This window comes from Lepisosteus platostomus, chromosome 24, assembly GCF_059453375.1.
Source record: "Lepisosteus platostomus isolate fLepPlt1 chromosome 24, fLepPlt1.hap1, whole genome shotgun sequence".
NCBI classification, from domain to species: Eukaryota; Metazoa; Chordata; class Actinopteri; order Semionotiformes; family Lepisosteidae; genus Lepisosteus; species Lepisosteus platostomus.
In genome coordinates, this window is record NC_142634.1 from 14,820,441 (window position 1) to 14,844,731 (window position 24,291).

Genomic DNA, 24,291 nt, shown 5'->3' on the forward strand with positions numbered 1-24,291 from the left:
AGGTGAGAGCTTCCCTATGGACAGCTTGCAACTGGTCTGATGGTGCTAGACAAACCCTTAAGTACCCTGCGAAAGTATTTTCTCATTTTGATACTTTAAAGCTTGCAGTCATGACCTTTTGAAGTAGCAATTAATATTACTTTATATGCACAGCCTACATCAAACATTCAAAGCATTAAAACAAAAAAGTAAAGAGATGGGGAAAATGGAAAAAATAATTGCATAAGTTTTCTAGCCCTTTCCTGTAGGTTAACAAGATGAGAGAATTAGATAAGAGGCCTCTGTGTCCAATAATAATGGCTCTTACTATTTCAGAATATGACATTTCTGACAAGTTCCTTTATCAGGTAGTGAGTTTCAGGCAAAGACTCAACCATGAAGACTCTAAAAGTCAAGGATAAAGTCATGGAAAAGCACAGATCAACAGAAGGGTTAAAAAAATATTGAGGACTGAATATCCCTAGGAGCACAGTTTACACAGCACTAAGAAATGGAAGGTGTAGTGTACCACCCTGACACTGGTTAGGCCAGGCTGTTCCTCCAGACAGAGCAGCCAGAGCACACTGGTGAGGGCAACAGCCACTAGGAAAGACACTCTGTATCCTTGGGTGTTTTCAGTGTGAGCATTTCAGTTTTGACATTGAGTTTAAAAAAATGTGTATGCCTTATTTTGCATTTTCACAAAATGGGACACCATAGGAAGGCTCTGAAGACTTTTAAATGGAAGTGTAAGTACAGGCTGTGATGTGTTTTTAGTTTGAAATTCATAGTGACCACACTGGCTCCTGGGAAGGAAATAAAAGTTTAAAGAAAGCTAGTACTGTTGCCAGTGAATGTGGTCGTGGAAGAAAATTCAAACTTTCTAAATGTGATGTATTATGTGACAGATATTATAGTACTGTAAGTACAGGTGTTAATGTTTTTTCAAGAACAGAAAGAAAACCTTTAGAGCACCATGATCTTAATGGCTGTGCAGCTGCTTGGAACACTACACTTATAAGATGAAAAAAGTGATCTTTATAGAAGAGTCCAGGTTTGAGCTGTTTGGCAGTAATCAACATCAGCTTGTTTAAAGTCAAGGCTAACTTAAAATCTAAGTTACCTTGACTGCCAAGAGGTCCAGGCAGGTTCTGATCCACCATGCCTTTCCCTCTGGAACATGTTTCATTGGGCATCCGATTTCAACATAAGCACACTGCCAAAGTACTGAACCCCTATTTGAAACATAAAAGCTTGAAAAGACCTTCACAAAGACATTGTGGCCTGACAGATCCCTGATATGAAAATCATTAAAGCCATATGGGCTGTGTGGATGCTGAGAACATTAGGTTACAACCACATAACTTAAATGGAAAGTGTTGCAGGACCTTTTGAATAAAATAACACATCATTGATTTAAACCACACGTCAACCTTTGTATAAAGCAGAAGGCTCACATCCAAGGTTAATCTTGTTAATATTGTTTTCTTTGTCTTTGCATATTTTCGGTAATAAGGAATTGTGCTTGTGGTTATATATGCATTTGCTTAATGCTGTTTGTGTTTTACACACTCTTTATTCTGTTTACAGTGCCAGATATGATATCTCCTTAAAATATTTCTAAGCCGCAGTTCAATATACAGAGAGAACATGGCCCCTCATTGAAATTTAATGATGGAAATCTGATAAGGACGGTTATTTCTATTGCAAAATCACCATAAAAATCTTATCCCCAAAATGTTACCATAAAAATATAATCAGCAAAATGTTGTATTCCATTCCTCAATGTTTCACTGCTACTCCTAGCAGGGCAGATTAAATTTAGCTATTGTATTTTTCTTCCTCTTGTCCAAGGAGATACTGTAGCCAGTGTAATTCTGATCATGTACTTGGAATCCCTCCTAAACATGGCTGTGCAGTCCCCAAACCTTTATAGCTGAAGACACAGGACCCTTGATTAGAGATGCTGTTTAGCATGGCTCAGGGCACCTTGTTTTATTAGCTCAGTGTTACACAGTATTATTGTTATATTTGCACAGGGACACTGAAGTGTTGAAACTGGTCACAAAACTGTTTCTCTTTGTTTGTCAGATGTAGAGCTCAGGCATGTTGATACCAACATTGTCCGCTGTAGAGAAGTCATTAATTAGTCTCATTACTTAAAAGCAGGGGTGGTGCCATGTGGTAGGAGAGCTGTTTTTTAATACCATATGATCTAGTTGTCCTCCTGTTTCAGCCTGGTCTTTATTGTGTTGCTGTTGTCCGCTGATTGTAAATGTATTCTTAATATTTAAAATATGCAATTATTATTATTATTATTAGAAGTCATTATTAAAAGTGGTGATTAATGTAACGTGATCTTCTCGTAGTCTAGGTTCATTTTCATGCCCATGTTTGTTTCAGGTGTTTGCCTGAATTTCCAAGCATCTACTGAAGCTCCTTTTGACCATTTTGTTAAGATAAAAGATAAAAGAACCCAACATTGAGAATTGACCTTGGAGAGTCTAGTATTGGGAGAAAAGGTCACCCAATTATTTAATACATCTTATGTCTGTAACAGGGGATTCACTATTAAATACAGTTAGTACAGTCAAATCAAAGAAATGAATGATGAAGCAATGATCAAGGGGATAATAAGACTGTCTTCATTCTTCAACTTAAACTCAGAGAGAAGAAATTGGGTCAGGCCATATTAAAATAAACTGAAAGACTAAGACATTTTAAAATATGCTCATTCCCAGAAGAAATTCAATAAAGCATCATGGCACATCTGCATTTGTTGGTTAAATTATATGATTTTTTAAAGGGTCTTACCTTAATAGCTGATGCTGTTTTCTTTTGTTAGATGTGAGGTAGCCCTGCGCAAGTGTTCTTGAATGAGAAAGGCAGTCATGTGTGTTTTCAGGTGAGCGAAACGACGGCCTGTCACAGCTCCGAGATGTGATCCTCACCCACCTGGCAGACCAGCTTCAGAAGAGCAGGTTTGGGAGTGAGGATGATGAACATTATAGGTAAGAAAAAAAAAGCTTAAATGCGTTGAATTTGCTTTTTCTGAGAGCCTGCTGTTGTTTTTAATAGAATCGCCAGTTATATTTTCATCTCCATCATGGAACTGCCAGTTGTTTTAGGGCTGACTCTGCAGCCGGGACTTGCACACTCAAGCAGGGCAGAAGGAACGGGCAGATGTGTCCATCGTGCCCAGGTGCAGAGCTGTTTGGCACTTGCCATGTTGCAGCTCCACAGAGAGTTAGCATGTATAGGAGGGATGAAGCATGTCACACTGCTGTCATCACAGGTCGTCCAAGGCCTGAGAGCCCTGGACAGCCTAATCCCAGTCACAGTTAGCTAGTGATTTGACTCAGTCTTGGGTTAGTCTGGATCACTGAGCTCCGCCTGTGTGCTACAAGAGCATCTTCACTGTGTAGCCCCCTGGCCTACAGTACTATAAGTTCTGTCCCTCTCGTGTTGGGGTATACAATGACAATAACACAGAGAGTAGTTAAGTACTTCTCATATTATAAATGCGTTCTGATCCACACTGATCAGTTTGTCTTCCACTCTTTTTCTGCCTGGCAGGCTGAATGATGAATTGCTTCACTATATCCTGAAAACCGTGGTTCGAGAGTCCTGTATTCTTATCACCAAGTGCCAAACAGTCTCTAAGGATGACTTCCAAAAGCTGCTTTCCACAGTGCCAGTGAGTAATACACCACCCAGATGGTTTCAGTTCTATCAGCGTCTTTCGTGACTGAAAATGTTTGATTTTCTTAAAGGTAAAAGTGTAGGGGCCACATTTGTCTGTGTAAGCATGCAAACATGAGACCAAATTTTTTTAATAAGATTCATTTGCATTGTTGGGCTTGTTAACCTTGAACATCTGCTTAACTGTGCGCACCTTTTCAAAGAAAAAATGTCCTAAAGCTGCTGTAGATGTTTGCCTCCCTAATGGGACATCACAGTAGAACTTTACTTTCTGATTTCTTGAGATGTGGTGGGTTCACATCTTGTTAGGAATAACAACACTGAACTAATATATAAAATATTTACAGTTTTATACTTTAAAAGGATAGACAAATTATGGCTTTGATAGTGTCTCATCACAGATAAGATCCTAACTGCACCTGATGACAGTGGCTCTACAGAACCGTTAAACATACAGCAGTGTGTACTCAACTGTGCGTGGAAAAGTCACCAGTCACCATGAGTGAAGACCTATAGAATTCTTATAAGATCTTCTCCTACAGTGACATATTCCGTTGATAGGTCTGATTTGCTGTCATCTTGTGCCAGGTTGTCATGGCACATGGATCCCCGACACTCTTCCTGTCCAGGGGAGGTCTAGTCTGGGAGGCAGCTGACTCGAGCTCCTCTTTGCGGCTCTCTTGTGTTTCAGGTAGCCTCCCCCAGCCTGTGTTACCTCATGGCAGTTCAGAACCACCTCCTGAGCAACACGGTTCTGATCCGGCCCGACGAGAACGATGACAGTGACAGCTCCCTGCAGGGGGAGACAATGAAGGTACAGGTAAACATCCCCTTTAATACCCATTCTGCTCCGTTTCTCTGTCTGTGCAGCTCTGCGTCTGCGAGGCAGTGTGGGAGAATGAGTGTGCTGCGTGTGCATAAAGGTTGTGACTCAGGCCTTATGTATTTTATATATTTATAATATATGCATTTCAATTAAAGATTCAGATTGCCCCTTTGAGGAAAATATGTTGTTAAAACCGTAGATGGCTACAGTTTGAAATACTTTTAAAAGTTTTAAAATTAATACATATTTTAATGTATACATGTAAAAACCATATGTAATACCAATTTAATCTTCAGATGTTTATATGCAGTGGCAGAGAATGAATAAATCCACTGCATGTCCTACATAATCAATATTTGTATTGAAACATACATTTTAATGTTGATTATGTAGTTAAATTCGGATGTCTGTATCCCAGTTACAAGGAATAATTGTTGCAGAGCCTGCTATAATGTGTATGATTTGTGTACTTGAGCTTGTCCGTCCTGTATTTATTTGCTGTTTTATGTTGTATTATTTATTGTTTAATTAACAAGGTATTCTACATATAAAAAAAAAGTAAATTCTTATAGGATTGTGACAGACCCTATCCTAGGGGTTCTGTACACATTGGAACCCACAATGACCTTTATATTAGCCTTTTTCAAGGCTTACAAATAAGAAGGCAAAATTCAGAATCCCCAACCCTGTCTAACACCGTTTTGAGAATGTGCACTTTTTCCACTATTCACTGGTAGTATATCACATTATTGACACCCATTGAGTCTATTTACAGAAGGAAGCCCTTTTGTGTCTATTGACAGGTCAGCTGTAATAGCAGTTATAATAATGCCTGCCTATATCCTGTCCTTTATATAAAATTACTAATACAATACAGATGGGGATGGAAAAAAATCTTTTTTTATAAGCACTATTATCTTATTACTAATGTTGCATTATTTTCCTTAATTATCATTCTCTTGCTAATTATAGATGCCCATTTTCCCCATTTTGTGACTTGGCACGTTCTTTGCCACAGCCCTACTGTTTGATTTACTTTGTCTTGTACACATTTCCCAAGTGCAGTAAAAATTCAGTGAAATTCAAGTTTCTGTCACACTAATCTTTTTGTGAAAGTGGCATTCCTCCCCACTTACTCAGCAACGCTAGCTTAAATATTTTTTCCCCTTAGACTGTGCAGCAAAAAAGTGCCCTACTTTTTTGTAATTCCAGTATAGTTTGAAATTATGAACTTGTTTTTAAATCTTCTCTGCCTAGGAACTTCAAACCAGCATTTTGTCTCTTGCCACCAAGATCCTAGTAGGATGCGATGAAGTCCTGGAGACACTTCAGCAGGTCACTACAGCTCTGATCAACAGTGATATTCAGGACAGGGAGAGCAGGTAATCCAGTCTTTCCTGAAGCTGCATTTAAAAACAGAAACAGAGTAACAACTGTCTCATCTCTTTCAGTCACCCAAGGCAGTTTTGCCCTCACTTTATCCTTCTTCTGGAGCCTGCATGTCATAGGGACTGTTATACGATTACAGAGTCTGTTCTAATTTTCAAATTACACATCAGGTGGTGACAATTGTAGTGATTCCTTTCCTTAGTATCTGTCTCCCCCCTTGAGACTTGCGTTAACACCTGTGCTCCTTATTTGTGTAAATAGTTCTGTTCAGTTAGAGCAGGTTTTCTTGCTTCTCCTTACCTGTTGTGTAGCTGCTGTGTTTCAGGTAGGGGCTGCATTTCAGTGGTGTGGGTCACCTCCTATATGTAACATGTATGTGCCTCAGGATCCTCTGGGGCAAACAGTGCTTTATAAGAGCAATTATTTTTAACATGAACCTCAGTGTGAACATGAACCTCAATATCCCAGTACAGTACAGAACTCTGAGAAAACTCCTTTTTATGGGGGGGAAAAAAAAGTTGTGAATTGTCTTTCCATTGCTTGGCTTATTTGTGTATCAATTGGGAATTGTACGTGTATTTTAGCTGGTGTAAGGCTCCACAGCAATCACTTGCTTTAAAATAATTGTTTCCGGAGGATTGTAAGCACAGTCCTTTATGCCTGCGCTTCATGCTGCATTGTTGTAAAACAGTGATCATAAGCTCCTGGATCAGTCAGCCTCTGATGACAGAAGTAGCCGCTTCAGTCCAAAACAGTTTATAGTACAGAGGAGTGCCCAGTCATTGATAAGGCCATTGGTTTTGTCTGAGCTGAAGGCTCAGTAACTAGGTCATGGTGAGATGTGGGCAGACAAGGCTTCACCCCTTCTTATAACAAAGCCATTCCCTTCACCTGAACATGCAGTTTTCCCTGAACCTTTTAATGACCTGTCTCCTGGCTTCTCCTAGGCTGGCCCTGGTCACAGTGCCAGTGATAAAGTTGGTGGCATCCTCTCCACAGATGGCCATGGAAGCATCTATACCAGCTGGTTCGTACTGACAGTACTCCAGTGACAGACAGTTCATGTGTGTCTTTTCGTAGGCTGAAAGGTCTGGAGCAGGTGACCAAGGCCACCATGCTTGGGCACCTGCTGCCAGTTCTGCTGACCTCCCTGATGCATCCCAACCTCCAGACCCTCATCCTGGCCGACGCGCTGATGCCACAGCTGGTCCAGCTGGTCCTCTACACCAGCCAGGTGGGTCGTCGCCACACAAGCTGCCAGCTTTCACAGCGCTGAACTCGGAAACCACCGCCAGCTGCCTGCACTAGCCAATTGGTTAACTGCTCCCATATATATCCTGCTCATGCCAGCATTGGCTGTTAAACAGAGCACATTCCAGGATTTTCCTCCTCCCAAGAAACACCTCGCTTTCTTCTCGTGTGCTTTCTGACCTGTTGGCACAAATGTCAATTAGTGTTGTGACACTGAAACACGTATAACCCTATAACACTTACGTCTTACTAATGTAGGTTCTAAGTTCATTGATAACTACAATTATTAACTTAATTAAAATACCAGCTTTGTACTTTCAAAAACAGGGTTAGGGTGGTATAATGGGTCTGGAGGGCCAGCATGTCTGCACACTGCAGGTTTTTATTCCAACTCTTAACACTGTTTTAGTTGGCATTTTAGTTTTAAGATTGATTCTTTTATGTGTGCTGTTCTTTATGAACAGTTAGGTTCCTGCCAGCTGGTAACATTTGTAAATTAAGAGGCCCTCTATATTGTACCTGACTCCGAGGGATCATGCAGTATTTCTTTCTAATTCTTTTATATTATGTAGATCATTTTTGTGTTTTTTTTTGTAGTTTGAACAAATTCGGAGGCAGCTTTAGCCAAGTTGATTTAGCAAAGAAAATGAAAAGACATTTCGGTATTTATGAATTAGTGTATGAAAAGGAGTACCAATAAATTAACAGCATTGCTACAAATTGTGTATATAAATATTATCTAAATACATAATGTTCAAAACAATTCATACTCTGTAATACAGTATATATTGAAAGTAAACGATCATTTCAGAGAGCCTGAGAACATTTTTACAATATTCCAAAGTCATCTTGACTGCCAGTGGGTATTAAAGGAGATTTAACACTGAAGAAGATACTCAAGACAGTACTATCATGGGGAGTATGAGAATTGTCCCTAAAAATAAAAGGTTATTGACCAGTACCGAAAAGGTATCAACTAGTACCAAATGGGCTAGATTGGGCTGATAGCCCTCCTCTCATTGTAGCTGTCCTGATGACCAGTTTCTATCAAACAAGTGCCGGTTGTCCACATGGATTTTCATGCTGTATCTGCTTGTAGCTGGTATCATCTGCCTTTGTAAATGTCTTCAATTCAGTCAAGCACAAGTGAAGAACACCCGTCCCAACAAGCTGATTTAGACCTTATTTTCCGATCGGAGCAGCGCGAGGTGTGAGGGGGTTTGAGGTCGGTGACTCCCGTGTTTGTGTGCTGCAGACGGCCCTCCTGTTGAAGACGCAGGCCCCACTGTTCTCGGACCCATCCCCACAGCCTGGGGGAGCCACGCTGCACAGCGCCAAGCTGCCCGTTGCGGACGACAGGTCAGCATGCTTGCAAGTGTCCGGGTGGTATCCCGTGTGTGGGGGTCCCTAAATCTGATTTGGCCTGATGCCTCCCATTTTCATAATGTGAAAGCTTGACCTGTCGTTCTGTGCCAACCTGTTTCAATTTAATGGAATGATTTTGAGACAACGCATAACTATTTTAATGCTAACATTTAACAAGCAGTACGAGTTAAACTGCAAATGATACCACAAAGTTTAAGACTTTTAAAGAATAAAATTTATATAAGAGTGTGTGTGGTGTTAGAAAAGGCTCTTGTTTTGCTCAAGAGCTGACTGTAGTTGTTTTGGGTGTTGAACCTCTAGCAGTGTTTTTGGGGATCTGTATTCTTGCGCTGTGGTTTGTGTTTTTGCTCCTTTGATGGCGGGAGAGAGATGAGGGGTGAGGGTGATTGGAAGATGGCTTTTGATCTGTAGAGTTTGCCAGGCTGTTGAAGGTGGGTTTTTATCCCCACTGGGGTAGTTTGTTACCAGAAGGCACTTCCACATCTTTTCATGAAAGGTTTGCCAGCTCTAAGTGCAATTCTGTTCCCTGACCCACAATGAGGTGCTGAGTAATTTGGCACACCTGTCTGCTCAGCTTTCATATCCTGGAGGAACGGGAGGAGCCCGGCTTTCTCACAGGCCTTAAGATCCCCGCCCCCTGGGCAGCGGGCAAGACCGTGGAGACCGTCCACCCCGTCAGGGACAACTACAAGTTCAAGGAGACGGTGCACATCCCTGGGGCGCGCTGCCTCTACCTGCGCTTCGACCCCCGCTGCTCCTCGCAGTACGACTACGACAAGGTGAGCACGCGGCCGCCACGCCTCCCCGCGTTTGCGCTTCCTGGCCCGGGACGCACCAGCTGGAGCACATCGCCTTCAGCAGAATGGCTTCCGATCTGGTTACACATTCCAGCAGACGTCCACTTGTGATCCGGAGAGGAGGTGGATTGATACTCGCGTGCTGAATATGCTGTACTGTAATGTAATCTGCAGTGGAATTGAGATTCATATTTCAAGTGGTTCTGAAAAGGATTGTGTTCGTTGTTCTGGGGATCTTGCATTGTGGTAACCTCCACAGTTGATCTAGTTAACTAGAGTTAAGCCCAGTTCTTCAAGATTTCAATGTGTTTCTTTTCCAAAACTGCAGCAGATTAAATATAACCTAACCTTGTGAAGATTTCCCACTGGAGTCAATAATGTACACTTTGAAAAGATCATGTTGAGAGACAGAGATTGCAAGATACCCGATTCATTTTAAGTCTCTTGCATAAGAATTTAAGTGATATGGACATTGAGCTTTCCACATAAAAACATTCAGGCAGAATATTTTCTCCTTTTATGGTGAGATAAATAGCTACTGACAGAAAAATAATCTAACCTGTTATTGTTGCTTCCGAAGTTCACAGTTGCACAATTTGAGTATAAGATGATAAAACATTCAGTGTCCTGTATGTATCAATTAAGATTTACCTTATACCTAAATGTATGTGTAAATTGACTACTGTGACTGCAGACTGAAGCTGACGTAGTTTTTTATCACAGCTGTCATTTGATATAGTATTGTTCCAGAAGCAGCAATTTTTTTCAGAAAAGTCTTATAGTAGAAAGGCACATGGACTTCTTTCTTCATGGCTTGACTAAGAATGACTTGACTTTCCTTGTCCTTAGCTGGTGATCTATGCAGGCCCGAACACCAACAGCAGAAAAGTTGCGGAATATGGTGGAAACACTCTTGGATATGGAAGCCGCAGTGTCTTGGGCACAGGGTGGCCCAAAGACTTAGTCAAGGTAGAGAAAATTGGTTGATTTCAGCTCCATATTAAAGCATGTGATTTAGCCAAAATTGATTCTTTATTACATACAGTGACAGATTTAAGCTCCAAGAATGAGGAGGTCATCTTGCTACTTTGGTTATTAGTAGCTGCTTGATCTGAGGATCCCACCTTGTCAGTATAAAGAAATGTTTTTCTAATATTCTTTTTTCTTCCAGGGAAGAATGATGTTAACAAACTGGGTTAAATTACTTGTGACAGTGGTTTGTGAAATATTGCTGCATGTATTTCAGACATGTCTCTGTTGTCAGGTTGAGGGAGATACGGTCACTTTTTCATTTGAGATGAGAAGCGGCAGGGAGCACAACACTCCAGATAAAGCCATGTGGGGCTTCTCTTGTACCGTCAGAGCCCAGGTAATCATCCCCTTGGAATTTCAGAAATTTGATCAGTACTTTGAACTGTCTCCTTTAAAGCAGTCTTATTTTTTAAAGACCTTCATAAAGACAATTTCACAGTAACATGTTTAGTCATAAATGTCATATAATGCTTTTTAACCCCTTTTCACATATCAAGTATTAATGGTGATTTTAGTCTTACAACATAACTCTTCAGCTATGACAACTATTGTGCATTACACTGATGTACCTCTTATGTCTTTTCAAACAATGGTGAACATCATTGTAGCCTTTTATATAAAGTCTGTGAAGGTGTTAGCCTGGCTACATAAGACTGCAATCAAATAAAGCCATCGTTCGGTTGCTTGGATGATGCTTTATTAAAATAAACCTCCAAACTCCAACCCCATGCTTTCATATTTTATTTACTGGTTTGAATCCAATATAAGACTGTAACAAACTAAGTAACAAGTAAAGGTTTATTCCATGCTGAAAAGAGAAGTAAAGAAACGCATTTCGGCTGTAGAGCCTTCTTCGGGTGTGAAAAACCTTTACTTGTTCCTTCATAGCCTACGCGTGCTGACGCAGCTGCCTACTTGAACTAAGTTTTTTTTTTTAACTCAATCAAATACAAAGCACTGCTCGCCGCAGTGAATGATCAGAGCAGCTCCAGTGAACCCTCTCGGTTTGGAAGAGCAGTTCTTGTTAGATCTGGTGAGGCTGTGTGTTGCGGTCAAGCTCACGGTGCGCGTGCCAGTCCTGGACTCCTTGGCTGGAGGTGCCGCGGTGGCTGAGTGTTGTGTCCTTGCAGGAGTCCTCGGAAGACGTGTCCGGTGGCCTCCCGTTCCTGGCGGACCTGGCCCTGGGGCTGTCCGTCCTGGCCTGCTCCATGCTGCGCATTCTCTACAGCGGGCCGGAGATCACCCGCGAGGAGGAGGCCTGCCAGGACCTGCTGTGCTCCAAGCTGCTGCAGAGGTCCGAGCGCACGGCCGCAGGGCGGAGCATTCACAACACCCGGCACCTTGGCTTTGCAGAGCTTCTCTACACTGTGTGCCTGCTGCTGTCACTGCAGCTTCATAGATCACTTAAAAACATAGGAAAGGTCATGGATGAGAGGAGGCCAGTCGAGCCTGTTGGATAGTTAGTAGCGTATTGATCCCAAGATCTCATCCAGCCTTGAAGGAAGCCAATGTGTTGTGTGCTTTTTAAAGGCCATCAGTTACACCTGAGCTGATTTAGGACTGCTATCACAAGATGGTTGGACACTTATCCGATCTAACTTATTTCATTTTATGTTTTTAATTTGTAGATTAATGAAAGAAATTACAGGCTATAAGGCAAAGAAAAGTGAAAAATTTTAACGGGATGTAGAGTTTCTATTGGCACTTTAAATTAATATATAAATTCAGTATTGAATTATAACACTATACCTTTAGAATGTTTGAAAATGAGTCTGACACGCACAGATTCAGAGATTCATAATTCCTCTAGGTTTACTTCCTAAACAGGACTACTCTTTTTGATATGTAGTGCTACATCTCCCCCTCTTCTGTCTTTCCTGCCTCTCCAGAACAGACTTTATCCTTCACTATGTTTCTGTGATCCCAATTATGTCCTAATTACTTAAACCACAACTCCTTGTTTTTTGGTAAAAAGAAATTTAGCTTGCTGTATATTTCGACAGGTAATAGAAAGTTTCTGATGAGATTCTTCTGTTGGCGTTTCCAGGTGCCAGTGGCAGGTGGAGGCCAATGGAGCCATCTCCCCGGCTCTGACCCCCAGCCCCTCCCCGCTGCCCCTGACCATCGAGGAGGACCGCGAGTTCACCTACCCCTCTGACATCCTGATCCCCCCACTGGGGCCCCTCTCGGGGGGCCACTTCGACTTGCCACGCATCCGCCTGCCTCCGGGCATCATGGGCCGTCTTCGGGAGATATCGGGTCGCGCGCGCCCACAGTTCAGGCCCAGCATCAAGTAAATTCCTGCTCGCTCCGCTTTGTTTATGTTCCAGTCCGAGTTTCAGAGTAAAGTTCTTTAAACCGAGCTTGGAGTAAAACAAAAAAAAAATTTTACTGTGAAGAATTTTGCAAAATGAGAGAGCTGCTGCTTTGGGTCCACAGCAAACCAGGTGCTGTCCTGGTTGCCCCTGTGGAGTTGGCCACAGTGTAGACGCCTCATGAGGCCATGTGGTGTCTACCCACTTCTTTATCTGTCCGTATCTCCCAAACAGCTTCACCGCGCAGTACAAACCAGGAAACCACCCTTTTGTGTTTTATTGATTAGATGGCAAAGCATCGTGCCCAAACCCGGTATGTTTAGTAAGTATATTTAGGCCTTTGTGCTGAATTTCAGAGTATTGTCTGTTTTCCCCCATCCCAGGGAAGTAATCCAGCCAGATGTGATGGAGGAGGTGATCGTCTCCTGTGTGATTAAGCATTTGACCCTCATCGATGCCCTGCAGTCTCTTGTCAACTTCCAGTACCGCGAGGAGCATGGCGAGGAGTATGACCTGCTCTGCAAGATCATGGCCGAGACTTTCAAAAAGATCAATGCCATGGAGCGCCAGTTGCAGGTCAGACAGCTCTGCTCATTTCCCAGTTCAATACCGACACGTGCCCCTCAGACACATATTGAAGAATGCACATCTTTGAACCGTTTTCCAGTTAAGCAATAAAAATCATAAATCTTTAAGAACAGGCGGCCTACAGTGAAAATACAGAATTTCTCAGGTCTTTCTCTTGCACTTCAGTGCTAGTATTTGCAGTGCAGTGTGATGGTGAGCTTTGTATTTAATTGACCCTACCATAGCTTGCCCGTGAAATTTCCTTCAATGAGAGGTCATTTTGGCAACACACAAGAAACCACATTTTGTTGTCAGTCATGCAGCCTAAAGCTTCTGCACTAAAAGAAGTAAATTTTCTATAACGGCAAAACATGTTCTGTCTGGAATGACACAGCAAGCACTGAAGTATGTTGTTAATAATTTCTAGTAGTCTTTATCTAGTACTGGCTGACTGTGTATATAGAATTTTGCACCTGTGCAAGATTCCAGAATGTGGACCTGACCATGTTTTTATTGCACAAGATTCTGTTCCTCCAGTATAGCACACCTCCATTTGAGGATATGACAGTTTGGGAGATTGAGGTGCACAGGGTCCTCATGTGTACTGCTTGACAACGCAGCTTGTTCTCTGAATGTTTGCCTGTGTCCTCAGAGTGTGGCTGAGCTGGAGCAGAAGTGGCAGAGCGAGGTGGACGAGGCCCAGCAGGGAAAACTGGAGAACAACGCCCCCTTCTTTCACGACTATCACTTCTTTGAGGTGAGAGCTCTCCTAGGGGTGCCCCTTGGGTAGATACCTGCTGTGCTGTTGAAGCTAAACTGAGGCTCCTTCAATCTTTAGCGTCTGAAGGCGAAATTATTCTCCTTTGGAAGGTGTCGAAAGTTGGGATCTTCTGTCTCTGTGTTTTCAGCACCTCCCATTATCAGCTCAGTTTAATTTTATACATCTTTTATAAATTCAGCTCCCTTCATTGCAGCTAATCTTGCAATAGCACTTCAAATGTGAAGACCATACGCATATCCTCTGAGACAGAGGTTCTAATGTGTTTTGCCACGTTTTAAGAATTATTTACTTTGAATAGAAAGCAAAAATAGCAGAAATATAGATTACGTTTGTTCATAAAATATTTAATGAGTACAGTGCCAGTGCGATTAATGTATGTGTGGTACATAGTGGCAAAACATTGACATTATTTATGTATACACCTCTTGTAAACCATTGTTCCTGTCAGTGCTGCTTGTTCTAGATAATGTTTCCCAGAAGGGAAGTGGAAATGTACACTCCTTTGGAATAGAACAGCTTGAACAACTTGTACAACTATTTATTTTGTTCTGATAAAAGGCACAGTAGGATAACAGTTTAACTAAAGGTTATTTAGAGCAGTGTCCACCTCTAGCGTTTTGTTTGCTTGGCTTACAGTGTTGCTCTTTCTCATGTTTTGTGTCCAGCACATTGTTAGGAGGCCTTAAGGCAGTATTTCACTGTCATTCTTCTCTGAAGACGTTATACATTTCTAAACCTTTCTCATTCAGAACAAGATGAAGGAATTGGAATTGCTTTGCTCCCTGAAGGAAGTTCTATTTGATTGCAGTGATTTGGAAAATGTTGTTCTAACCCTGAGGTAAGATGATACCATCTGTTTACATCAATCTGGGGAAGTGCAGCTCCTGTCATTGGGAAAACTGTGGTGTCTGCAGATTCTCATCCCACCTGAGCTCTTAGCTACCCAACTGATGTGTTTTTTGGTCCAGCTGAACCAGTTTAATACCTTTTCCCAGTTCATTAAGTGCTGGTGAAATAGAGACCTGTGAGACAGCTGGATTGCAGTCCTTCAAGACTGAAGTTGGGCATCCCTGCATCAGTCCATAAGAAAACAGAGGATTTCATGGGAAGCATCATGCTTGTTAGAGGACATAAGATGAGAGATCCTACTCTATACTGCCATACAAGGCACATTCTTTTATTTTATGTGGATTATTATGTACATCCTACCATAATCACTCATTCTTGCTGATGAAACTGGAACATAAAATTGAACTTCAATAAATGCATAATTGAGCATTTATTAAGTTAATCCGTTGGCAGTGTTTAAAGGTTTTAGGTATCTTGTAGATTTAATGTCCTCATCTGGACTTCATGTTGCACTTGTTGATAAAGCCAGTTGGATGTTTGGGTACAGAGCTGGGAGTGTAGAAATCTAGAAAAGGTCCGATTAATATTGTAACACCCTCGTCAGCTAAAATACCATATCATTTTTCCCTCTTGCCATGCAGAATGTGTATATGACTTCCAAAACAGAAAATGGCATCTGGCTTTATACCTGGTTAAAATTGGTTCTGTGTATTGTAAGGTAAAACTTCTGCCTATGATGGAGCTCAGTGAAGCCTTGAGACAACATTTAGAAATGTTGACTGGGTTCTTAATAAAGTAAGATATGCCACAAAAAAATTAAATCGACATGCATCTTTTGAGCAAGCTCTACAGAGCCTAACAAGAGAATCGGTGCGGATGGGATGAGCAGTTCACCTCTTGCTGACGTCACCTCAAGCATGCTGACTCCCCTCAGTCTGAATAATCCCAGCCCCCTGGCGATGCTCAGCCAGGAGCTGCAGCATCCTGGGGAATCCTGGTCATAGCTAGCTGGCTAGTGGCCTGCCCCAGACCTGACCTTGCAATGTCTAGTTAAGAGAGACCAGCCTGTGTAAGGTTTGTTTTTCTCTGCCATAAGTGCAAATCAGATGTACTGTAGAGACAGAAGCTGCCGTTGCTTTTGTCGGGAACAGGGAGAAGTTCTTCCAAGAAGTGAACTCTCTGCAGCAGAAGGCAGTGGCACCTCTGGCCAAAACCAAAGCCTTGGTGAGGAGCCTGATGAACCGGACAGAGCTGCTGCTCCACGTGACCATTGCAGCTCACTCCCGGAGCACGACGGGAACCCCAGTGGACACGCCAGGTACTGCCCTCTTCCCACACACAAGACCCAGGGCGTGGCACTTCAGAGCACAAGCCCTGCGCGCTTGGCCCCCGTGGTTCGGATTTCTGTTTTGTCCAGCTTTGCCAAGTCATGTCCGAAGAAACACTACTAAGAAACCTGTTAATCACAGAACTGAGGAGATGTTTGATGGTTTGTAAGAAACTGTGTGTCTGGGTAGTGTAAGTAGGCCAGGAATAATTGATACTGGATTATTGTGCAGAATTAGGGATGGGTCACTAGCTCTTATGACGAAGTGCAGTAGTTACAGTACACAGTATGTCATGTAGGACCTGTCTACAATCAGACTTGCCTAAAATCTGCGCTCTTGAAAACGGTACAGTATTTCATGCCTTCTTATTTCTTCTCGTCCCTGTATTTGCAAACATTTTCATGATAAAAATATTTCCTTTATATTAACTATAACATTTACTAAAAACATTTTATTCCGGTTTGCAGTTTTGATCAAACTTTAATGGTGTGTGTGTGTAATGTTGATTTTGACTCTGAATTATGAATATTTTCTAGAGTTTAGTATTACCAGGAGCAGAGAACAACAAAATCAGTGAGGGAAGCTACCTCACTTGTTCATTTTAAATCACCAGTTATTTTCTTTTCTAAGGGTTAAGTATAGAGGATTGTTTAAATCCAAATAAAAAACAATTAAGGGAATAGAAGAATAACCAGTCGTTAAGAAGGTTTGGAAAAATCACCAGAGTAGTACAATGCTTTGTTGGTTACAGCTTGCAAGTCTGCCTCGGAGACCAAGGCCATGACCCATACTGTGAAACAGCCCGTCTTTCTGCGCAGCATGTCTGCCCCTTCTGACCTGGAAATGATCGCGAACGAGGACCTAGAGTTCACGAGAGGGAGTCAGAGGTCAGTTACCCAGAAATCCTACATACATAAATGCTAAGAACAATCTCCTGTAAACAAAATTCCTTCAGTGTGATGTGGGCGGGGTGATTTTTTTCCCCTCGAGAGCTCTCCATCGTAGCGCGTTGTGCCCATGTTCTTCCAGCAGGAGGCGTCATCACCCCACGAGCCACCGCAGCAGCTCCTTCACCCTGCTGCAGTCCCTGGCCATCGAGGACAGCCGGGACAAGCCCACCTACAGCGTGCTGCTGGGCCAGCTCTTCGCCTTCATTGGGACCACCCCTGACCAGGCGGTAAGCTCCAGCCCCAGAATGCCCGCTGACAGGAAGCACTGCTCCTCTCAAGTGTTTACACGCGGCTGAGCCTTTGTGACTGAACTTGGCAATACTGACTGTGACCGTCTTTCAGTTTGGCTCTAGTTGTGCAACTTGTTGGAACTTCGCAGGGAACTCTCCACCTAAAAAGCATTAATGTTGCTTTCCATTCCATTAAAATGAAAATTCAACAGCTGAATTTCGCTCAGTTAACACTGTGAGGGTTCAGAGTTTGGCACAGTTTCTGATCAGCCTTAAGTCCTGTGAACACAGCAATTCAATTTGGTCAATTGAACCACGTCCATGATTTATAACATGTGCTTTTCTCACAGTTTGAAAAGCGAATGGTAAGAAATGTGTGAATTTCTTCAGTTGTTTAGTGTGAAACTCCTTTAAGGAAGGCACTGCATATTGTTAGTCTCGTGTCATATTCCAGACGACAATCTTCTTCCCTTAAGCAGCTTTCTTAAAGCACTACACAACATTTCCAGTGTTAGCCATTTTGAACATGCACTATATATATATATGCCCATTTTAAGGCAAAGTGCATTTTTAATTTTAATTTCCCCTAAGGTAGTCTTAAACGGAAATGAAAATTCTTGGCCTCACTCAGAAAAAAGACTGGCTGCTGCTTTTTACATACTCGCCTTGCTCGAAGGTTGCTGCTGAGGAGGTTTAAAATTAAAATTGCTTTTATGGTTCGCTGAGCTTGCGGGTTCATTCTACAGTGCCCTGTAGGAGAGTTACACTATATGAGTGACGCCATAAGCTAGAAAACACCCCGCCTTCCTTGGTGGCGCTCTGCCAGGTGCCTGGGGCCCGGTCACTGTCGGCTCGGGGGCCTGACCCAGCTCAGGTCAGCGATGCTCTGAAGCCGGTATCGCTCCAGGACGGGACTGCGATGCGCTCTGTCTCACAGGTCTCTGGCAGCAGTTTCCTGTCGGCAGCGCAGACGCGTTGGCGGCGCGGAAGCACCCGGAAGCAGGCGCTGGTCCACATGCGGGAGCTGCTGACGGCCGCGGTGCGGGTGGGAGGGGTCACTCACCTGGTGGGACCGGTCACCATGGTACTGCAGGGGGGGCCCAGGTACGTCTCACTGCAAACCACACGCTGCCATTATACTGTATGACGGATATAAAATCATGTGATTTGGGAAGATATGGAGCTACATAGGAATCATGAGAAATCTGTAAATAATCTGGTCTATAGATACCCCCATATTTTTTATTTATAGCTTTCAAAGCATGCAAGATGTCCGTGTTTAAACTTGTGTGTGCAGAGTGCTTGTGACTGTTGGTCTTGTGATGAGTCGAGTGCCGGTTGAGTGCGGACAAGCAGTGCTGGTGGGGTGAAACCCTGTGTTTGTGCCAGGATCGAGGAGCTGACCTGTGGCGGGATGGTGGACCAGGTGCAGGAAGCCTTTGGAGAGACCATGACGTCTGTGGTGTCGCTGTGTGCCCGCTACCCCATCGCCTGTGCCAACAGCATTGGCCTGCTCTGCACTATCCCATATACCAGGCAAGCACACGCCCTGCTTGTCACCACGTTGGGCAGCTCAAGGAAGTGATGTGACCTGGAAATCCACAGATCCTTGCAGTCCTATCCCACCCTTAACCTGCCTGCATCAAGGAGGTGGCAGTGACTGTATAGTGCATGGGGTCGTCATGATTTTTTAGTTCAATTTATCCAGAATAGTCCTGTCCTAATCTTTTAAGTAGCGTTTAAATTGCTGCCCATATATTGGTGTGTCCTCATATATCGTTTGCGCGGGGGAGGCGGGTCCTAGGTGTGTGTGCGTGCGTGGAGGGGGAGGTGGGTCCTCGGTGTGTGTGTGTGCGTGCGCAGAGGGGGAGGCGGGTCCTCGGTGTGGTGTGTGTGTGCGTGCGCGGGGGGGGGAGGCGGGTCCTCGGTGTGTGTGTGCGTGCGCGGAGGGGGGAGGCGGGTCCTCGGTGTGTGTGTGTGTGTGTGTGCGTGCGCCGGGGGGGGAGGCGGGTCCTCGGTGTGTGTGTGTGCGTGCGTGCGTTCGCGGGGGGGGAGGCGGGTCCTCGGTGTGTGTGTGCGTGCGCGGGGGGGGGAGGCGGGTCCTCGGTGTGTGTGTGTGCGTGTGCGGGGGGGGAAGCGGGTCCTCGGTGTGTGTGTGCGTGGGGGGGGGAGGCGGGTCCTCGGTGTGTGTGTGTGTGCGTGCGCGGGGGGGGGAGGCGGGTCCTCGGTGTGTGTGTGTGTGTGCGTGCGCGGGGGGGGAGGCGGGTCCTCGGTGTGTGTGCGTGCGCGGGGGGGGGAGGCGGGTCCTCGGTGTGTGTGTGTGTGCGTGCGCGGGGGGGGAGGCGGGTCCTCGGTGTGTGTGTGCGTGCGCGGGGGGGGAGGCGGGTCCCCGGTGTGTGTGTGCGCTCGGAGGGGGGGGAGGCGGGTCCTCGGTGTGTGTGTGCGCGCGGAGGGGGGGGAGGCAGGTCCTCGGTGCGTGTGCGGAGGGGGAGGGGTGGAGCGGGTCCTCGGTGTGTGTGTGCGCGCGGAGGGGGGAGGCGGGTCCTCGGTGTGTGTGTGTGTGCGGAGGGGGGAGGCGGGTCCTCGGTGTGTGTGCGCGCGCGGAGGGGGAGGGGGGAGGCGGGTCCCCGGTGTGCGAGGGCAGGTGAGAGCGCGCTGTCTCTGTTCCCCCTGCAGGAGCGAGGAGAAGTGCCTGGTGCGGAGCGGGCTCGTGCAGCTCATGGACCGCCTCTGCAGCCTGAGCGGCCAGCGAGACTGCAGCTCCAATGACAAGCAGACCAAGAAGCAGAAAGTCGCCACCATGGCCTGGGCAGCCTTCCAGGTCCTGGCCAACCGCTGCATCGAGTGGGAGAAAGTGGAAGGTGTGGCTGCAAAGATGTCACTGACTGTCACTGGATTGCAGGGAGAGAGATGTTTTATTGGACGCAGTCAAATTGAGCTTTTTATTTCGATACGAGAAGGCCCGCCATGATAGAGCATCTTATTTTCACCATACTTCCCCTGATCTGAAATCTCATTTCTCGCTATCAGTTTTCATATTTTTAGCACTGAAGAATTCATTTGGTTGACATTGCAGGTCACCTCTTTACCACTGGTGAATCCAGGAGATTTTCCAATGCTTTGTTGCTTGCTGTCTAGTTTGTAAGGCTTGGCCAAAATTTCTTCGGTTTCATTTAGTTGGGAATCTGTTAGACAAATTCTGTGAGACAGGTGTTCCTGGACCCATCTGGTTGTTGTTTCTCTACAATACAGCTCTTTATAAGCACCACCATGTTTGGAAGTCTGACTTTGCCCCCTATGTGGGAGTTTGGTTAATGTCTTCAGCTTTTAAAATATCAGGTTCACTTGGTGGAAATTTTGCTAGTCTTCAAAAATCTCCAGAAAAAAAATCATTTCGTACTTTGACTTAACCTTACATTAATTCAACTCTGCATGTCTGCACACGTATATATGTATTTTATTTAGAAGTGGTTGTTAGTATTAGGTGTTGGCTTGAGACCGAGCAAACCAGGATGAATGACACCTAGTGTAGAGTCCTTACTTTTCCTTCATTACATTTTTTGCCTACTTTTAAGCAGTAAAGCAACCAAGCAAACTTGACTTTATAGCCCTACTTTATAAATGGTTTTCCTAAAAAATACTTTTTTGTTCAATCCATATATTTTATAGGTATTCTGAAACGGGCAAGGCACAGAAGATCAGGTCAAGATGTTATGTTGGAGTAAAGTGATGTATGAATTAGCCCAGAATGTGGAGAAGGACGTGCATGGCACTTGAATGAAAGCACAATATTTAAGGCATCAAATTGTTTTATAAATGAAAATGATAGCTGAAACAGTGCCCATAGAGAAATTGTACACATTATACAATATTTTTCTAAATGACTTTGATGGTTATTGTAATAATAGAAAAGGGAGTAGAATAAACCGTGAAGAAATGAGGTGGTTCGATCTGAAATTCATGCGATGCAGGGTGGAAGTTAATAATCCAGCAGTGATGCTGTCGCTTTTTATTCCAAAGGAGGGTCCACAGATGCAGTGCATTCTGGGTTGGCCCGTCAAGTCTCCAGCCTGCTGACCAATCATTTGGCTCGGGCCACAGAATGTTGTGGGAACCAGGCAGCTGGAAATGACGCCCTGCAGGATGTGCTCAGCCTTCTGAATGACTTGTCCAGGTACTGAAGTCTCAGCAACTGATGGCCTTTTTTGTTCTGCACTTATTTGTCTTTAAATTTGAGTTTGCCAATTTTATTCATTTCATCTCAGCACTCCTACTGACACTCAAGGGTAAAGTACAGCATGCATGTGTTCTCCGAAACGGGCTCTCGGGTCATCTGTGTACTTTTATTCTCTTGAGTGCGCAGCCCTAACGGCAGCGCTAAGGATCCCAATGGACGACTGGCCCAGGTTCAAACCCACAGCCTCTGGACTGGGCTCTCCCCGTGCTCTGAGCGGAAGCTCTTGGGGAGTCTGTCCTGTGGGAGTGGGCCAAGCGGGCAATGGCCAGTGCAGACAGCATGGATAATAAGAAATGTTAATCAGAACTGGTTTAAAGCTTCACAACAGCAAAAGCACATGTTATTCAACATTAAAACATAAGGAAAAATAACTGCAGCAAATAGGTCCAAATGCTTTGGTGATTAAGTGCTGAACAGGAGGTTGTCAGGCAAAAGCTTATTCATCTCAAGCTCGGTCAGAGTGACTTTTTGTTTCCCTAGACATGAAAATCTTGTTTTTTTTTAATATGGTTACAGGTTTCATTTTGGCTTTGACATCTTCAAGAGTAGCATTCTTTACTCTGCTTGCATTTGCTGTTTGTGCATACGATCTGTAAATACAGCAACATATCTACAGCTTCAAACATTTCTTGCAACACATCTAAAATGCATTTTCCTTCAATGGGGGCGGTCTGTATGAGGTGTTCCGATGGATTTGTGTGTCAGGAGTCACATTGGGAAGGCCATCCTGAGTCAGCCGGCCTGCGTGTCCAAGCTGCTGTCTCTGCTGCTGGACCAGCGCCCCTCCCCCAAGCTGGTCCTCATCATCCTGCAGCTCTGCCGGGCTGCCCTGCCCCTCATGAGCGTGGAGGACTGTGGGAATGTGGAGCTGCCCCCGTGGAGCTACTCCATTCACACCCTGGACAACGAGCAGGAAGACTCCAGCGATCCGGCCTCCAAAATCGCGTCCCTGCTGCTGGCCAAGTTGGCGGACTACGTGGTGCCAGGTGGGGAGACGCCTTAGCTTATGCTAAAATGAGAAGCAAAGAATCCTGGTATCTTACGCAGTTTCACCATATGTCTGGTTTTGAAATGCACAGATCCAAAGTGATGACAAATGCCTTTAGCTGCATTGACTTGAGCTACATAGTATTACAATTAAATCCCTAATAATGTTAGCTTCGCTTGCGACGGCACTGTTGTGTGGACCAGGATTCAGCTGCATAGATCTCCTTACGTAGTAAGGCAGCACCTAAAGTATTCTTTATGCGTTTTGTGCTCTTAACCCGTTTAAGTTCATCTTGTAAGTTGATGTGTTCTGTGCAACCAAAACTTGAACTTAAGAGAAATCTAAGGTGAAATTAACACAAGGCGTGTTATGGAGTTGGCAAAAACAATATTCAGCTGATGATTATAATTGGGTTGGAACTAAACTTTGGTACTGATACTTGGCGGTCAAAGGTTACCATTGAGGCCCTTTTTTTTGTTTTTGTGGTCTGCAGCTTCTGGCAAAGTGGTTACTTAATTCTACATGCGATCTTTAGATGTTTTCACAAGACTGCTGTTCAGACTCACACTCGTTTTTCCACAGTCTAGTATGTTTTCTAAAAGGTGCAGCACTCAGAGTGAGCGGAAACCGCTTCTTTGTGAGCCTTGTTCCCCACGGTGGACGTGCCGGCAGGCCTGTTGCTGTTCGCCTGGTCCTTGCCGCAGTGTGTAATTCGGTTTTCGTTGCGAAGGCTGCCAGACGCTGCTGTCGCCCAGCTCTTCAGAGCCCGACACCAGCCTGACGCGCGCCAGCCCAAAGAGCTCCCTGAAGGTGGAGAAGGACGCGGGGGAGGAGGGCGAGGCCGTGGACGGCAAGCTGTCCATCTTCATCCACAAGCGGGAAGACCAGTCTTCCCATGAGGTGCTGCAGCCGCTGCTCAGGTAGGGAGTCTGTGGGCCCAGAGAGGCCTTGGAGTCTCCAGCAGTGCAAGCAGTAGAGTTACACTTCCACCACAGCGGAGATAACTGTGCCAAGTCACCCTCACTGCAGTCTAAGCCATTGTGAAGTGTCCCCTTCTGTAGGTGAACTGCTTTGAGATGAAAAACAGTGCAAGCAGTCAATTTATCACTTGGATCCTATGCTTTTTTCTGTTAAATATGAAAGTATGGGTTTACTTTTGGACAGTACGAGTTTGTATTTTTGCACACACCTATTTCGTGCAATGGGGTCTGAAAAGAAAAAAGTGTTTCCTTAACACCTCATTATTCTGTGGAAATGCGGTTCCATGATTAAGATAACGTGCTTAAGTCATCCCAGCTAAGTAATTTGTAAGAACTTCTACCTCCCCTTTGATTACATAAAGTAATATGATTATTCCTAGCCTTTAATTCAGTCAACCAAAAGCTAACTACTTGTATATCAGACCATTCTTTAATTTCTTTGCTCAATGCTTTAATTGCTTTATTGACATTCATTCATTTACACTATGTATGTAATTTAAGGCAGCAGTGCTTAGTCTATTCTGGATGATAAAAATTTCACGCAAAAACGGTCAGTTTTATTGGGTTTTTTTTTCTTAACCTGTCTGTGAACTCCTTTGACTAGCGGTTGGCCTCCCTTTTGGGAGAACTACCGCTTAGAGGTCAAATAGTGTGCTTCCAGCAAGTGCACCTTTGTATCCAGGATTAGCTGTTTAAACAAGATA

General features: G+C 44.3%; 1 protein-coding gene across 7 annotated transcripts in view; it reads left to right on the forward strand.

Moving 5' to 3' along the window:
• The window catches only part of hectd4 (HECT domain containing E3 ubiquitin protein ligase 4), an 87,164-nt gene that overhangs the window by 34,121 nt on the left and 28,752 nt on the right, over positions 1 to 24,291 (forward strand). For 3 of the 7 annotated variants that reach the window (XM_088618715.1, XM_088618719.1, XM_088618720.1), the window contains exons 15-37: positions 2,885 to 2,990; positions 3,556 to 3,676; positions 4,373 to 4,501; positions 5,765 to 5,889; positions 6,977 to 7,130; positions 8,403 to 8,506; positions 9,108 to 9,312; positions 10,180 to 10,299; positions 10,595 to 10,699; positions 11,493 to 11,656; positions 12,410 to 12,655; positions 13,061 to 13,253; positions 13,897 to 14,001; positions 14,775 to 14,863; positions 16,026 to 16,192; positions 16,954 to 17,089; positions 17,232 to 17,379; positions 18,320 to 18,486; positions 18,772 to 18,918; positions 20,059 to 20,243; positions 21,403 to 21,556; positions 22,325 to 22,605; positions 23,338 to 23,527. In XM_088618715.1, the coding sequence (XP_088474841.1) occupies positions 2,885 to 2,990; positions 3,556 to 3,676; positions 4,373 to 4,501; positions 5,765 to 5,889; positions 6,977 to 7,130; positions 8,403 to 8,506; positions 9,108 to 9,312; positions 10,180 to 10,299; positions 10,595 to 10,699; positions 11,493 to 11,656; positions 12,410 to 12,655; positions 13,061 to 13,253; positions 13,897 to 14,001; positions 14,775 to 14,863; positions 16,026 to 16,192; positions 16,954 to 17,089; positions 17,232 to 17,379; positions 18,320 to 18,486; positions 18,772 to 18,918; positions 20,059 to 20,243; positions 21,403 to 21,556; positions 22,325 to 22,605; positions 23,338 to 23,527 (3,541 nt within the window). The remainder of the gene's footprint in view (positions 1 to 2,884; positions 2,991 to 3,555; positions 3,677 to 4,372; positions 4,502 to 5,764; positions 5,890 to 6,976; positions 7,131 to 8,402; positions 8,507 to 9,107; positions 9,313 to 10,179; positions 10,300 to 10,594; positions 10,700 to 11,492; positions 11,657 to 12,409; positions 12,656 to 13,060; positions 13,254 to 13,896; positions 14,002 to 14,774; positions 14,864 to 16,025; positions 16,193 to 16,953; positions 17,090 to 17,231; positions 17,380 to 18,319; positions 18,487 to 18,771; positions 18,919 to 20,058; positions 20,244 to 21,402; positions 21,557 to 22,324; positions 22,606 to 23,337; positions 23,528 to 24,291) is intronic. The other 4 variants (XM_088618717.1, XM_088618721.1, XM_088618718.1 and 1 more) reach the window with 2 other exon arrangements.